Source organism: Vidua chalybeata, chromosome 6, assembly GCF_026979565.1.
Source record: "Vidua chalybeata isolate OUT-0048 chromosome 6, bVidCha1 merged haplotype, whole genome shotgun sequence".
Classification (NCBI taxonomy): domain Eukaryota; kingdom Metazoa; phylum Chordata; class Aves; order Passeriformes; family Viduidae; genus Vidua; species Vidua chalybeata.
Window position 1 is genome coordinate 21,780,609 of NC_071535.1, and position 16,769 is coordinate 21,797,377.

The 16,769-nt window shown below is 37.9% G+C and overlaps 1 protein-coding gene across 4 annotated transcripts in view; it reads left to right on the top strand.

The window, feature by feature from the left end:
- SPTLC2 (serine palmitoyltransferase long chain base subunit 2) overlaps positions 1-16,769 on the top strand; it is a 78,676-nt gene that overhangs the window by 19,624 nt on the left and 42,283 nt on the right. For 3 of the 4 annotated variants that reach the window (XR_008431426.1, XR_008431427.1, XM_053945593.1), the window contains exons 4-9: positions 195-343; positions 670-794; positions 5,589-5,682; positions 8,338-8,443; positions 9,275-9,494; positions 11,348-11,474. Coding sequence is in view for 2 of the 4 variants with exons in the window: in XM_053945593.1 (XP_053801568.1) it covers positions 195-343; positions 670-794; positions 5,589-5,682; positions 8,338-8,443; positions 9,275-9,494; positions 11,348-11,474 (821 nt within the window). In the remaining 2 variants the exon portion in view is untranslated. Of the gene's footprint in view, positions 1-194; positions 344-669; positions 795-5,588; positions 5,683-8,322; positions 8,444-9,274; positions 9,495-11,347; positions 11,475-16,769 lie in introns of all 4 variants that reach the window. The other variant, XM_053945594.1, reaches the window with a different exon arrangement.

Sequence of the window (16,769 nt, forward strand, 5' to 3'; positions counted from 1 at the left end):
TCGTAAGATAGAGAATCTTTTTAACTGATTGTTGCAGTTTGATGATGAGAGGCACTACTGAAATAATTTAATGGTTGGCTCTATGGAGTTTTAACATTTCAGTGAATAGTCTAGGAAAGTGAAATAATAATCTTCTGGTGTAGATAATGTTTAAAATTTTGGGTGCCCTAACTTGTGCTGTTTTTAAAACACAGATACACAGGGAGAGTGATAAAAGACATCATAAATATGGGTTCCTACAACTACCTTGGGTTTGCACAGAAGACTGGAGCTTGCCAAGAAGCAGCTGCTAAAGTTCTGTCTCAGTATGGAGCTGGGGTATGCAGCACTAGGCAGGAAATGGGTAAGTTGGAGGATGATAGGATGTTCCCTGAATGTTTATTTCAAAGTCTGTATCTTATTGCAGGTCTTTAAAACATTAGTTGTTTCAGCATTGAACTTTAGTCTAACTGATAAAGCTTTTACTTAAGTGAAGACAAACTGACTTCCTGGATTTAGTTTATGTTGCACAGCAGTTGTCTTGCTTATGTTTTCAAGTATGGGTTTTTTTCAGTGTTCCCTTATGGGCCTTTAAATAAAGCACAGCTTAGCTGGTGGAAATTCTTTGCAGAATTTAGCAATAGTGAAAGCTTCTCCTTACTCTGAGTTTCCCATTTGTTTTATGTGCAGGAAACTTGGACAAGCATGAGGAGCTGGAAAAGCTAGTTGCCAGGTTCCTAGGTGTGGAATCTGCAATGGCATATGGAATGGGATTTGCAACCAACTCTATGAACATTCCTGCTTTAGTTGGCAAGGTATGGCTTAAGTCATGGACAAAAGCTCACCTAACAAAGATTCCAGTGGTTCATTTTTCTAAAAGCTACTTGTTTGCTTTTGTTTTTTCCCAGTGGAAGCCCCTGCAGATATTCTCTGTGGAAACTGTAGGTCACAGTTTGTAGTATGCATCTCTAACCATTGCAAAAGTCTCTTTGGGAAGCAGCATCCATGGGACCAATAGAAGCCCAGAACTTTCTCTTGGGAGAAAGCCTGGCATGTTAAGGCTTGCTTCCTCAGGCTACTCCTTGGTGTGTGAAATGGTGGCTGATTAACAGACTGATTGGCTGAAGGTATTTTGGTGCTTTTGAAACGCTAAGAACCAACTGTGTCAGCTACACAGATAAGCTGAACTGCATGTTGATACATAGAGAATTTATTATCTTTGAGTGACAGCTAAAAAATCCTTCGTTTGAAGAAGTAGAAAGGTTGTTTGAGGGAAATAAGGTTAACTGTAAAGACTCATGATGTTCACTGTGTGCCCCATAAAACATTAGGTAATTAATCTGGGTGTCCAGTATCCAACAGTGCTATTTTAGTTATTGGAAAATGAAATAAAATGAAATTTTTCTTTGCCTCTTCTGATGCAAAATGCACATTCTCTTAGCTCCTCCTTAGAGTAAAATAGTGCAAGTACTGGAACAGGTCTTTTTTTTTTAGCAAATGATTCACTGTCAGCCTAATACTGCTAGTCTATTGGAATTCTTTGCCCCTGTGTAGTGAATTACTTTCCTTTTATTTAATTTTATTTAATTTATTTATTTTTTCACTTCCTGAGATTACTTCCTAAATCTTCCATGTGTGATATCTACAGATGATAAATTTGCTGCCTTGTTCTTCCTGGCAATTTTTCTTCTTTCTCATTAGCTGCAGTGTCTTCCTGCATGTTTTTTTTTTCTTTTTTTAACAAGGAAGTAGCACTGTGTACATAATAGGCCTTTTCTTTTGATCTGTTAAGTTTTAAATATCAAATGCTTTGCATATTAAAAAAAAACTTTTGAGTCTGATGCTAGAGAGAAATTCAGTGCTTCAAATCTAATCTTTCTGGAGTCAAATACTTCTGCAGTGCTATGAATCTGAGCAACATATGTTACTTTTATAAATATCTTTTTTTATAAATTTTTTTTATAAATGTCTTTTACATGCATTTTTTTGGCTCTTTGTCTTTCCATATCTCTCTAGTTTTGTGTTCATCAGAAAAATGATTCATGATTTCTGTGAGACCTTTCAGATTCAGTACACACTGTCAGGTACATTTAAGTAGATTGCTCTTGTCACTACAAATTACTTATTCCTGCAAATTTACTCTATCTTTTTTTTTTTATGTGGAGCCCACTGTATATCTTCAATACCTTATGAGAATACCCTTGAGACACTTTACTCAGATCCTGAGTTTTCACCTTTGAACTTCAACAGGTTTTACAACCACTGAGAGAATCTGAACACAGTAAATTTCAAGGCATGTAATATACCTTTTTTATGCTGCTCACTTTAGCAAGCCAACTCTTGTCATAAATGGGTACAGCAGTCCCTACTGGGTTAGTCATGAGGATACTTAGTTTCTTGTACACTTGAAATAAAGTAGTAAGAATCTTTTGCCTCATAACAATACAAGTGCCCCTATACTTAAGTGAAGACTCCAAACAGAAATTGTGCTCTGGTAAAGAAGAGAGTTCTTGTCAAATGAACCATTTTGCAGTTCAGAATGTTCACTAAACGTTTTTCTTGGCTGCCAGAAGTTGCTTCGCACTGCACATTTGATTTCTTCATTGTCTGCAAATAAGGACACATAAATCCTGAATTTTGGCACCACCCAGTACACAATTAATTGCGTGTGCACTACCTGTTTGGCAATGCTTTGATAGTCCTCAGTAAAGCTCAGAGATTCTCATGCTTGATTAAACTCTTGGGCTTTTATTTTAATTACTGTTTGTGGTTTTTTTGCATGTCCTACATATATTTTCAACTGTAAAGCTGCTTGGAACACAAGATACCTTCCAATTTAATGGTATCTGGGTTCCTATACTGCTACTTAATTAGCTGAAAAACAAACTACTGAGTATAGTTGCTCACATATACTGGACCACCTCTTCTTTTTCTGCTCTGTGGAATCCTGAAGCACTCAGTTTATGTTCCTACTGAATCCTCTTTTAATAACAACATATACAGTCTGACTAGATCCATCTCTATGCCATAATTTGATCAGTATTAGTCAGCAAAAGGAATTCAAAAGCTTCATCATTATTTAGTTGATCTTTATTCACTATGCCTTGTTAACAGCAGCCTCTACAAAGCAGATGCTGGAAATAAGTATAGTTGGTGTAGACTGAAAGTTTTATTTCAGCAGTTAAAGTTAAAAGATGCAGTTAAAGCATCACTAAAATAATGTCTTTCTGCACCAGGTGGTTTTCAGCAGTAGGGACTCTCTGTTCACAGCCAAGCTGTCACGTGTCTGATACAGTCACTGCCAAGTATGCTCACTCTGGAGCACAGACAATGTGACTTTGAGGGTTACGTAGTCAGAAGTTGCTAGACCCTTTGAGGCTAAGCTAGACTCTCAAACTTGCCTGTTTTGGATTAAGTATCATTAATATAGTCAGTATAACTAGGTAATAACACCATTCTGTACTGCCTTTAGCACAAAGCTTTTCATCATAGCTCTGGATGGAGAGAGACTAGACAATTGAGTTAGAACAATGATGCTTGAAGGATATTTTTTTGGTTGTAAGAAAGCACATTAATTTCCACATACAGGTGAATTGTAAAATCAAGTGCTCAGGACTGAATTACACAATTCATGTACATAGCACTCTAGTAAAAATGTGGCATTCACTTAAATTGGCCTTGCAGGATGTGCTGCTAAGGTGGTAAGCCTGAACTTCACTGACATATTTTTCTAGAGTCCAAGTAGTGTTATCTCCAGTTCCTGTTAGCCTTGTCCTGGATGCTTTCTCAAATGTAAATTTGCTGATAAATGCAAATGAAATCTTATCATTGTAGTAGCGTAGTATCACCCAGTTTTACATATAATCATCAGTGATTGCTGTACTGTGCCAGTGCTTCTTTCTAGTGGCAGACAATACTAGACTAGTTACTACTTCTTCAGTTTCAAATTAATTTATTTCTAATTGAATGTCCTGTTAGCAGAGGGTGAAAAGAAGCTGCTGCTGCTGCTCATTAATTTGTTACATCTACTTTCTCCGCCAAAAGCTCATCCTTGTTTATATGGAAAAAAATTTGCCTTTTCCTAGGCAATTAATCCCTCTTCCTCTTCCTCTTCCTCTTCCTCTTCCTCTTCCTCTTCCTCTTCCTCTTCCTCTTCCTCTTCCTCTTCCTCTTCCTCTTCCTCTTCCTCTTCCTCTTCTCTCTATCACTTTTCCTGCTTTCTACCGTTCAAGAAGGATACTAGTACTGGATTATTATATTCACTTTTTTTGATACAGTAGTGTTTAACAGCAATGTTCTCTGATGTATACATCCTCTGTCTGATATAGTAGTTCCAGAGAGCAAACACTAGTTGGAAATTTCCATACTTCATATGCCAAAGTCTATGAAACATGTAGTGTGAATGTTTGTAGCAGCAGTATGAACACGTGGTGTTTGTTGCAGTTTCTGGGGAAAACCAGTCTCCAGCTTCCTCAGAATGTGGAATGTTTCTATGTTCATCACAGTTCTAGTGCAGAGTCTCCTTTGTTCTGGAGAAACTACTCCTGTTGTCTGTGACACTCTTTGTATAACTATAGGCAGTGCTTCTCACAGTCCTTTCTAGTAATTCCCATTGCAGAGAAGAAATCCTCTTGATTCCTCCCTCCATCAGCTGTTATTAGAGAAGCATGGAATGAGCATGTTTCAGTGTTAGATCTTCAGCATCTTGACACCCTTTCTAGATTTTTAACTGAGCAAAGTCACTTCTAAAGTTGCAGCACGCTTGCATAGTAATTGGAGTGGGCCAAGGTTATTCAGCGATATTGTTGCTTCGTTATATATTAATCCCCCAATATACATACATTCCTGTAGTCCACAGTGATAATGCTGTGACTGAATGTTCAGCATATCAGTTATTGACCTGCAGTCATCACTGCTCTCAAAACATACATACCCTGTTTTAATGTTTGTCCAAGGATTTGTCTTCTGGGGTTTTTTTTTGTTTTTTTTTTTTTGCAAAAGCAGATTAATTCAGTGTCATGTTTAATGGCTTCAGAAAACTTCTCCAATTCACCATGCAATTCTGTTTTCCACTTTCTCTCTCCTGTATATTACCTGCATCTACACGTGGGTTTAGTCAGTGGTTGCCTCCTAATGAAAATAATAGTGCAATGTTGATAAGGCCTTTAACCTAGGTCTTCAGTGTCCTGTTTCTTAGCAGCACTGTCAGCTTGCTGAGCGAACTGTGGCATGCTGCTCTGCTCCCTGTTTTACCTGACTGCATAGGAGGATGAGTACTCATCAACAGCATGAGATACTCAGGCAGATTCAGCTGCAGGACTTCCAGGAAAAGTGAAACCTAAGTGTTTCTTTCAGTTAAGAGCAGTTCTGTATTTTTATTTGGCGTTGCTAAGGCTGCAAGTTGGATCTTAGCGAGTCTTGCCTGGACTAGTTGGAATTTGCAAGTAGTTGGAGTTGCCTGCATTTATGTTGGAATTTTTTTTTCTTAAATGATCTTGAAGCACTTCAGAGCTGAAGTACTAGAAGTACTAGTACTAGAAGTACTAGTTAAATGCTTGGCTGTGAAACATAACCTTTTCAATATATTCCTCTTTCCCCTTCTAATTCAGGGCTGTCTGATTCTGAGTGATGAGCTGAATCATGCATCACTAGTGCTTGGAGCAAGACTGTCAGGAGCAACTATTCGAATCTTTAAGCACAACAGTAAGTATCAGATGGTGGACTGTGCTTTGCTGCAGATGCTATAGATCAGATGCAATATTTTCTATCTTATAATAGCTGAAAATCCAATTTCATGCAAGGAAATAAATTGCTACTTATGTAAAAGGTCAGAAGACTGCTGCTACTGAAAGTTGAATCATCCTTAATCAGATTTTTTTAATGTATTCAGTCCCAACTAATAAAACATTTATCCTGAAGCTGTTCTGGCCTACATCTCCTGCATATGGAGGAGAACATGCTACCCTTTGGCAAGTCTAGGGACATGGGTGTTTTAACATGAATTCTTATTCTACCATGCTTGGGTAGCTCGGCATGGTTAACCTATTCTAACAGCCTGTCACATAATGATGCAATCTTGTAGGGGTCTAAGTTACAATTTGGGGGATAAGAAAGCTCAATTTTAGACCTAGATGCTAACATGCTCCTACAGTAACAAAAGCTTATTACTGCAGATGTCCTAGCTAAACAAGACAGTTATGAATTGGCACAATGTAGTACTAAAAGTTTTTTTGGTACATGAAGCATAGGTTAAGTTCGATGAATTACTTGCTTTAAGTATTTAAGTATTTGTTTCCAAAATACACAGATTTTTAAATTTCCTAGTTTCATCTTCCTCCAAAGGAGGTATTTGTAATAACTTTCAGGTTAAAACTACCTAGGATTTCCTTCTCTTACTCTTGATGAAAGAGGCATGTGGTTGTTCTTGATTAGTAAGAACTACCTTCATTCTTCAGGTACTCCTAATACTCTTTATAGTGTCAGTCTCTGAGATCACGATGACTCTTGCTCTCTTTGAAGTGTGTAGTAGTAACAGCAAAACTTGGGTGACTGCAATTATTTTTCTTTATTTGTGCTACTTGATAGTGTGGATTCTCTCTGTTGTGCTTACTGTTTCTTTTGTGTTCGCTCTTTCTTGTTTTCTATAATTTGTATCATTTTTTTACAAAAAAGTAGAGCATTTGGTAGCATTCATTTTTTCTTTTTAATTCCTCACCAATTCCTTTTGGTTGCTGGGCAAGATCACAAAAGCTTTGCATTCAAATTCTTGCATTTGTATGGACATACTTCCGAACATTGCATCAGTTGCAGAATTTCAAAGAACATTGGCAACAAACATAGTTCTGGCAATGAGGAGAAGGACTTAGAAGCTGCTGTGATGAAAAATAGATGATTTGTGGGAATGGCTACAACAGATGATTTATGGGAATGTGCTTTCCCCTGGTCAAATTGTGGGATATTCTAGAAACATTTTAGATGGTGGTGTTTTGTGGAAGAGAATGTAGTGGCAAATTAGAATCAAGGCAAACTATAAACAATGGTCTTGACCTGTCGAGATGATGTTCAGTTCATATTTCTGTATGCGTTCTCAGTCCTACTCTTGTTATACTCTATGCTGCCTCTTTAATGTGATTTTCTTGAGATGGTAATGGCTTCATTCATAGTCAGATTTTTAGAAATTTGCGGGGGGGGAGGGAATGAAGGCTTCCCCTGAAAGTCCTTGTTCAGTGTTTTTATTTTTTTCCTGCCTTATTGTGTAGTCTGTCCATTTAATTAAGCTCAGACTCATCTTCCCCTCCTTCTTGAAAAATTAGAGTAGAAGTTTATTTTCCATTGTTCTCTCTGGCCGCACTAACCTTGTCTTTCCTTCATTGAGAGACCTGTTGGAGACAGGGACTACACTGCAGATTTCTTCATCATTGACTTTTTGAACATTAGCTGTCTTTTAACAGTACATTAACTGACCTACTTTGTGTTTAGTTTTTAGTCTAGATCTAGTTCACAAGCTCCTCTTGCTGCTTCAACTGCACTAGTCTACCAATTCTCTTTCCATGATTAATTTGTGGTCTTTTTCATGCCCTAGTGTTTATATCTATCTCTTGCTCAGCACTTAGCTTTTATGCTTTGGTTAATCCCATCTTCACTCCTTTCCTTGGAATTTTTTTTTCAGGACTGATTCCACGTGTTTGTATTTGTTCACATTAATTAGATCTCTAAGGATCACATCAAGTGTTTGTAACCAAAGCTTGTAAGATTTCAGAATACGTTTCTACTAACAGTTTCATCTGACTGGTTTCTGATATGCTGAACATTGTCCTTTTTCCTGCACTGGTGGTTCTCTTTTTTCCTTTTCTCCTTTGGTTTAGAGGCTTCCTGTTCCCACTTCCAATCCCTTCAATTTTAAACAAAGAAATAAAAAAGTACACTTGCCCTGCTTATTTTCCTGCACTTTGGTCTATCTTCTATTTATCTTAAATTGATTATCCTTGAACTTGTTCTATTCTGAATTATTTCTATCTGCAAGGACATTCTTACTACTAAATTGCCTTATCTTTTCATCAGAATGAGATACCTTCCTTTTTTTTTATCCCTCCCCCCCGCCCACTTTCTTTTTTTGTGCCTAATGCTCTAACTTGTGCTTTCAGTTAGAATGATTAAATTCTTCCTTGGAGTTCATACAGTCACCTATTCCCTTCAATCTCATCCATGGGCCTGTAGGTAGATGAAGCCTATGCTTATTGACTTGTATATGGTCTGTCCTCCATGCTGGAGCAATTTGTGCCTGTTGCTGTCTTTAGTCATGTCAAAGTTCATGCTAGTAGCTGTTTTGGTACCTTTTAACAGTAATTTCTGGTGCAGATATGCAAAGCCTGGAGAAGCTGCTCAAAGATGCTATTGTGCACGGGCAACCTCGTACACGGAGGCCCTGGAAAAAAATTCTTATCTTGGTGGAAGGAATATACAGGTACAAACTATTCTTTATATTCCTAAGACCCTCCATGTGAGATCTAAATGCTTAGTGTTTGGGTTTCTTTGCCAAATCAAACAATGAATATTATCACTTCATAGTTATTTCATTAGTCCCATCTGTTAATTACATTACACTGTGTATGTCTCACATCCTGGGCTTTCTGTTCCTAGAACTGTAGCTGCACCTGGTGTTATCACAATGTTTCCCACATCCTGATTATATTGTAGAAATTAATTAATCAAAACTGATTACTTGTATCAGAGCTGAGGTCTTAAGTTGCTTGTCCATTCCATTCTTCCTGTGCTTTCTAGATTATGCTAGTGTGATCGGAATTGCACAAATTTAATGTTTTTGCTAAGAGTGAGTAGAAGCAGTAGGCACAGCTGTGTTAGGCATTTAAATCCTAGTGACTTTCAGTACAAAATGGGGTGGTTTGGAGTGTTACTAATGAAAGCCTAGTCAGTTCTTAGAAGCATCAGGTAAGTAGATGTCAAGTCAGAATACTGACATTAGGGTGGAAGTAAAACTGAGATAATTTTATAAATGAATTATCACTGAACACATTCCTGTGCCCTAACTTCCTGTTGCTGCTACTGTTTAGTCTGTGTGTCAGCATCCCAGAGATGCTGAACAGGTAGAAAGCAGAGATCTGGGCCTCAGGTGCAAGGAGGAGAGGTGCATCTCTGTAGACTGTGATGGGTCTAGCAAATTTTAAGTGTTTGTAATTACTGAAAGAGTGAAGAAATGAAAGCTTAGTGATTTTAGTCTCTATAAGGTGGTCCCAACAATTTAATCAACTTATACTGAATTTTTGTTTCTCAACAGTATGGAGGGATCCATAGTCCGTTTGCCTGAAGTGATTGCCCTTAAGAAGAAGTACAAATCCTATCTGTACCTTGATGAAGCTCATAGTATAGGTGCCCTGGGTCCCAGTGGCCGGGGTGTAGTGGATTATTTTGGACTCAATCCTGAAGATGTGGATGTTATGATGGGAACATTCACGAAAAGCTTTGGCGCTGCAGGAGGATACATTGGGGGCAAGAAGGTAAAAAGCTGGGAATCTCATGGCTGGTGGTAAAGCCCATTTCAGGCAGGTGGTGGAATTCTTCATTAAGCTTTTCAAATTTAATCTATTCCTCAAGTACCCTATTGTCCATTTGTTTCATCATTTTACATGCTGTCTAATAGTGTGAAAGTCTACAGTGCAGAAGATTCTAGTCTAGTAAAATACTTCATAATTGTGTAGTTCTCACGTGGTCAGTGATGATCTGAGTTTGCAGAAGGTACAGTAGTGATGTAATATCTTTCTAGGAAGGGCTAGGAGCCAGGAAGTCAGGCTTTCTTGATGTTACTTCTAATGAGACTTGAAGAAAAAATGCAAAAAGCTGAAGTTTTTCCACCCGTTTGGAGGAAAAATCCTCTTAGGTTCGTTTGGTAGAATTGATTTTCCCCCAGGCACAAGCAGTTTGCTTTCTGAAAAGACACTTCTTCGCTTTTTCTTTTTTGGCTGGTTGATTGTTTTGGCTTTTGTTTGTTTGTTTTGGCATTTTATTTGTTTGAGGTTTTGGGGTTTTTGGGGGTATTTTTTTGGCTGTCTCATTCTATTGGAAACTACAGCTAGAAAGTGTTGCACTTGCTAAAACTCTAATTCTCAGAGGGTTGGTGTAGACGATTCTCTGTGTCACCTTTCTCATATCATAAAATATCTGATCTCACAGATCAGGCTTCTAAGCTTTATTGGAGGGTAAATAAGCTTTATTGTACCATTTTCCTACCAGGACAATAATTTTTATGTATTAATTGTGATAATTACTTTTCACCCATAAATGGAGATGGAACTTGGAGCTATTCCTTGTAGGGTGTTTACTACAGTTAGATTAAAATTACTTCAACAACTTCCTCAGGAAAAAAAAAAATCATATACATCTTTTTCCAAAGGTAGTGAGCTAGTGGGATTGACTCCATGGCATAAGGTAAAGCAGCTAAGAGGCATTTGCAACTGTTTTAGCTACTGATTGAGGGATTGCTTCATAGGTAAGAGGCCTTAAATCTTCTTACCTAGTTTATTTCTAAGTCCCTTTACTACTTCCTTTCCTTCAACTCTGACCCTAGGCAGACAGTACAGAACACTTCCAGAGGTTTTTATAATACGTTTGCAGCTTGTGATAGCTACAGAGCTGTCATTATTCATTTTATGGTAGCAAAAGACAGAATCTCTCCTGGCATTCATACTGATGTTTATAATATTTTAGCATGGTTTTGTTACAGTTAACAAGCAGTGTAGATGTAAGCTGTGTTGGTCCTTTGCTCCTATATGAGCTGCTTTTGCCCTCTTAAGAGAAATAGGATGTGTTTAAGTGGGAAATGCAGAAGCATTAGGCTGAGGTTCGTGCATTCTCAAATGACACCTATTGCTTTATTTATATTGTGCTGATGAACGAGAGAGATTTTGTGACCTGTTCCTTTGTTTGGTGGTTTTCGTGGGGAAAAAAGTATATTGAGCATGATCCATAAACACCTATGGATCCTGCTCCCCGCTATTTCATTTTCTTTATATTCGCACTGTTATAAGAAACACTTCTGAATCTCACCCTGGGCACAGGTCAAGTAATGCAAACATAATGCAAACCCTTGCTGCAATCCACTGTTGATGGTGTTAGCTAAATAAGTCTGTCATAGACATTTGTCTCTGATCAACACACATTCTTGCACTGTGACATTATTATGAGTTGTCATGTCCCTGCTGTTTCTTGTACTGTAAAATTAATCCTTAAGATACTTGTTCTCTTATGGGGCAGGTTTTTTGTAGTGCCCTGTTTTATTGTGACTGAAGATATCGCAGAAGCATTTCTCTGAGTGCTGGGAAGGCTATGTCTCATGCCTCTTGTGTTTTGCTAGGAACTGATTGATTACCTCAGGACATACTCTCACAGTGCTGCATATGCAACATCAATGTCACCTCCTGTTGTGGAGCAAATCATCACCTCTGTGAAGTGCATTATGGGTGAAGATGGTACAACTATTGGTGAGTCTTTCTAGCAGTAAACATGTAGAAAAGGGAAGCAAAAAAGAGCCTCTATCACTTTGACAGATAACACATTCAGTGGACACTTTCTTAATTATCTATTAGTAATTCTGCAGTTGGAATTTCTGGGTCAGTAAACCAGTTTGCAATTCTGCTTGGCACATCAACCTAATAACAGCATAAAGACTTTTCAGTTAGAGGTAAATAATCTTAGTCTTGTCTAAGACACACTATTTTTTTTGTACTGATTTTTGTTTTCTGTCAAGCTATTCTAGTTACCTTCTTTTCCTTTCCGTTGTCTGTCCTTTGTTATTTGCCCCACTTTAAACATTGCTTTCAGAGTATTTTGCTATTGTATCTTTTACAGCTGTGTGCTGGTTTATTGCAGGGACAGTGCTTTCAATTTTCATCTCAATTAAAGTGAATGTGTAAATGTTTCTGAAATCCCTTTTTATTTGGGGAGCTGGAGGCATTTTTCAAAATCAGTGAACTTAATGGAGTAGGAGAAGAAATTCAGCATATTTGTCTTTATTGTCTTAGTTTTCCTGTTTCATGAAAGAAGTAAAAAAGGTAAAATTTGTACTAGTCTCTAGGCATTCAAAGTCATAATGACAGATTCGTGTGTCTCATTTGCCTAGGGATAGCAGCCTCCTTCAGTAGTTTGTTGAGGATTACTAAATGCCAAGAGGTGGCATTTAGTTTGGAGGCTCTTAGAATTCTAACAGCAGTATATATTGAATTCTTGGAGCTTGAGGCATCTGGCCACGAGGTGGTGGTGGTGCATGCTGAAGAAATTAATTGGCTTTTGAACATGCATCATCTGAACAACCAACCTGTTCAATAACTTACAGTGGAAAAGCTCACTGGAGGTATGACTTGAGAACTTTCCTATTATAACAGTTTTCATATGGTTTGCTTATATTATCTGAGAACAGACTTGAGTGCCAGCAGTTGGTATGGGTGGTTGCTCGGTAGAGACATCATCAGTGAGGCAAGTACAGCTGGGCAGCAGCCTATGTCTGTGCTAGCTTTGAGTGCTTCTGAGTGGTCCATGTGAGAGACCTGTACCAAGATACAGGAGTTGACTCCCTGCTCTTGAGTACAGGTATTAAGCAAGCTTCACACTACACAAAAAGATTTCTTGCTGTAGTCTTAAAAGTAATTGTTTGATGTTTTTATAGCTGATGATTTGCCAACAATCCATGGTCTGCTTAGGCGTTGCTTGTTTTGGGTTTCTTCTGGTATCTGTTTTGCTTAATGAAGTGGGAAGCAAGGAATGTGTAACTGATTTCTGTTTGCAGTATTTAAACTCAGGCATTTTTGCCTCTTTCTGAAGCTACTGTGTGGTATTTGTTCAAGCCAGGAGAATGGAAGTAATTTCCACACTGTTCTCTTGTCATTATGCCAGCAAGATCCATCTGAGCTGAAAGGCAAACCAGATTAGGAACCAATATGGCCAAAAAATAAACTCAAAAGATCGTTTCTGTTCTCATGTTGCTTAAAATGCATGTTGAGCTACATCCTGCTAATTTGGTGTCAAGAAGTACCAGAATTCCTAGGCATTCTAACAAGAAAATGAGTGGTTTTGGTGTTTGATAGGTGTCTTGTTTCCAAGAAGTCTCTGTATGTCCACTTTCTAGATAAGCTTTAGCACTTTTCATAAGTGATGGGTATAACAGCTGGATAGTCGCAACCCTGTCAAATCTCAAAGGATTTCTCTGCTGCAGGTCTTGTGAAAGTGTTACCGGCTTTTTAAGCATCTAAGTCAACTTTGAGTTAAGATAAGCACCTCATAGGATGATTTCTGCATAAAAGTGCTTTTCTATTTATTTTCTGCAGTGTGTTGTTTCCCAGTCATGCATTTTTTAAATTGCCTTAAGGCTTTAGAGATAATATTGCTTTGTAGACATTTGCTGTGGACGAAGTTGGCAAAAGTTCAATTGGGTGAACTAAGCAGCTGATAAGGCTAACATGACAAAACTTTTTCTTTGCTTAAGGGCTTTGACTGAAAAACTTCTGTTTGGATTCTGTGGAATTACAAGTAGGGCTCAGGAGGACCACTGCCTGCAGCTGGTTTGACTATGAATAAATAAGGAGTAGATGGGTGCTGGTAATAGTTGTTAACTGTGAAAGACAAGTGGAGAAAGAGTGTTAAATGGGGTCACTGGCAAGCACCTCTGAATTGACTGTGTACTACAAAAATTTCATTGCTTTTAAGTTAGTCAAGCTGAATGAATCGGTAAAGGAAACTGAGATAGGGCAATGGTTTTACAACAGCACAGGAGTTGGAGCTGGAATCTGAACAGTAGATGGCTAGCTCCCAACCTTATGTTTTGGACCACAGCTAAATCTTTTAATAGCTTCAAGAGTGCTTTCTTGAAAAGAGCCTTTGTGGCTTCTTTGTCTGCCTGCTTCTGTTTACCGCATGCTGTTTGTAAAACCTGCTGTCCTCCATGTCATCAAATCTATGTGCAAATTGTCATGTCAGATTGAGATAGTCTGTAGCTGAGGAATCAGTAATAGGAACCAAGTAGTTTTTGAAGATTAAAGGGATTTTGTAAATAATTTTGCAAGAATATGTTAATTGTCTAGGTTATTTCTAAATCTAAAGAAGCATCTGAAGACTCTAAACTTACAATATAAGGTGTTGTAATTACTAAAACTTTGCATAACTAAAAAAGTGAATGTCTCCTTTCAGATTTTTCCAGCAAGTTGCCAGTGACTAAATAGGATATTGGTAGGAGGCAGCACAGACAAAATTCAGATGCTATATAAAACTTTTCTTTGAGAATGTAAGACATGTGCTTATGTGTAAATGTGCTGCCTTAGTTGGCACAGGAGTTTTCGTGTGTCTTGATTTCTATTCAAATTAATCTGTTAATTCTTTGTAAGGTGTATGCATGTAAGTGGCTAGCAGACTTCAATCACCCTGAAAACAGTTACAGCAGTATAATTATGTATGAATATATTACTTGTTCCTTCATCAAGATTGCAAAAGCTATGCTAACAGCTAAAGCAATGGCAGAGCCACCTTACAGGTTCTTGGTAGTGGTGCTTCCAGTACTGCAGCTCCTCTACATTACCAGATCAATAATCTGTCTGTCTTATTTTACTTTTCATTACTTGTCTTGTACTGTAATTGGCTAGAAGACCAACATGAGGTCTTAAACAAAACATACTTGATCTGTGATACCTTTGAGAATTTCTTCAAAGGAGCAGTCATCCTCGAGAGTGTTGAGCATATAGACTCTCTTCAGAGAACTCAGGTGACATTGTACATGAATATCTTGTATACGATCACATTTGGCTTTAATACATATAGTAGAGCAAGGTGAGCAGGAGAGATGGAGAAGTCTTCTTTCTACAAAAACAAACTTTTGGAACTGTTTTCCAATTCAAAGTCTCTATGGTTGAAAACTTTAATGCGAAAGTGTTGCAGATACTTGTCAGCAGTTTGGTGAATGTTGCTCTTGCTGTGTTCAGCTGCAAAATGAATGAATGTCAAATAGTTTTGTAGATAAAGGAGCTTTTTAAACAATGATAATAAAAGACAAAATAAGCAGACTTCTCAAGGTCAGAGTATACATACACAAAGATGACAAATTGATTCTTGGAATGGAGTTCTGGAAAGCTGTAGCATAGAGCCACTTGATTCTTGCTGTTACTTAAATGGACTGTAGGGAAAATGAGACAGCTTGGTTCTTGTCATGGTAAATGAGACATTGTTATGATTTATGATGTTAAATACTTGACCTGTCTTGGTGAATTTTTCAGCATCGATGATTTGGTTTGAGTGGAAAGCTAGATTTTTTGCCACTACAATTTCACTAGGGCTGAGAATCCAGCTGGCTCCTTTCTGTTATTTACATAAGAGCCAGTGATGCATCCTGTACAGCTGGAGTTCTGTTAGCCTTGTAGCTGTTCAGGACCCATCCTGTTTGTTGCCCTGATAACATTGCTGGGGGCAAGTGGAAGAAAATCATAAGTAACCCAAGTGAGATACAGGCAAATCAAAACATGCAAAGTGAAACCAGTCTAGGGACTGGTTAACCACCTTCACAGGTGAAACTTAGTTGGCTCTCCTGTATTGAAAACTGAAGATGAGCCTTAAATCCAAGAGTGTTTTAAGTTTCAGCTAAAGCTGGCAGTACTAATGGCTTGTAAAAGAAATTAAGTATTTCTTTCCACAGACCTTAACTCAGTAATAGTAATTATAACTCTTGACATTTGTAACAAGTTTAACTGACTTCCATGGGAGTTTTAGGAAGCAAATATCCCACACCTAATCACAGAGCCATGCATAGAATGTATAGAATAAGTCGTGGATAGATCTTGCCCAAGAAGGCTCTTAAATTTTGACTGAATGTTGTCTTGAGCACTGTACAGAAATGAAGGATTATTATCCAGCATAGTTCAGTTGAGGTAGCAGTTGCATTGGCCATCCCAGCTGCTAAACTATTGGAAACAAATAACTGCTCTTTGAAGGCTGGTCAGTCAGTTAGCAGCACAGAGTCAGATTGGTATTTGTCTCAGCACCTCAGTTGTGAAGAGCTGGTAATTGAATCCGTCTCATCAGTGAAAACATTTAAAAATTTTTTTAAGAAATTTCTACTCTTGCCATTGCTATGTGCAACAATATTGAGTGAGTTAAATCAGAGAAGGCAGTTAAACCAATTATAACCAGAAGTAATAAGAATGTACAGCTGTCTTGGCAGAAAATTGAGCATAACTGAGCTGTTCAGAATTCAGGAGCATTGTTATACTGTTAATATGCCCAGGGAGAAGCATGCTGGGGAAAAAAAGAAACAAACCAAACTAAGCTTAGATGGTCTGCTTAAAGTCTGGAGGAGAAAAGACTGTAATTATTATTTTAACTTCCATGTGATTGATCAGAGCCTCAAGTGAAGACAGGACCTCAGCAATTCAATCTGCCTAATCAGTAGGTTTCTTGAAGTTGGACATTTTGTAACATTACCTTTTTCTTTCCAAAGACAAACCAGAATTATATGCAAGTACAAACATAAGCAGTAATGAAGGAATAGCCCGTGTTTCAGCACCTGGAATTGAATTTTAAGTAGCTTATGGTATATTTATAAATAAAATCAATACTTTGCCATTCATTGCCAGCAGTCAATCCACAAATGGAAGTAGTGACTGCTGTTGTACTCCAAGGGGGAAATACTCCTTCTGAAGGCTGAGGCTGAAAACATTTAATTATCATTAAAACCTGTTCATTTGTATTTCCTCCAATAATGCACTTGTTAATGAGGTGATAAATTATCACCTTGGGAACCT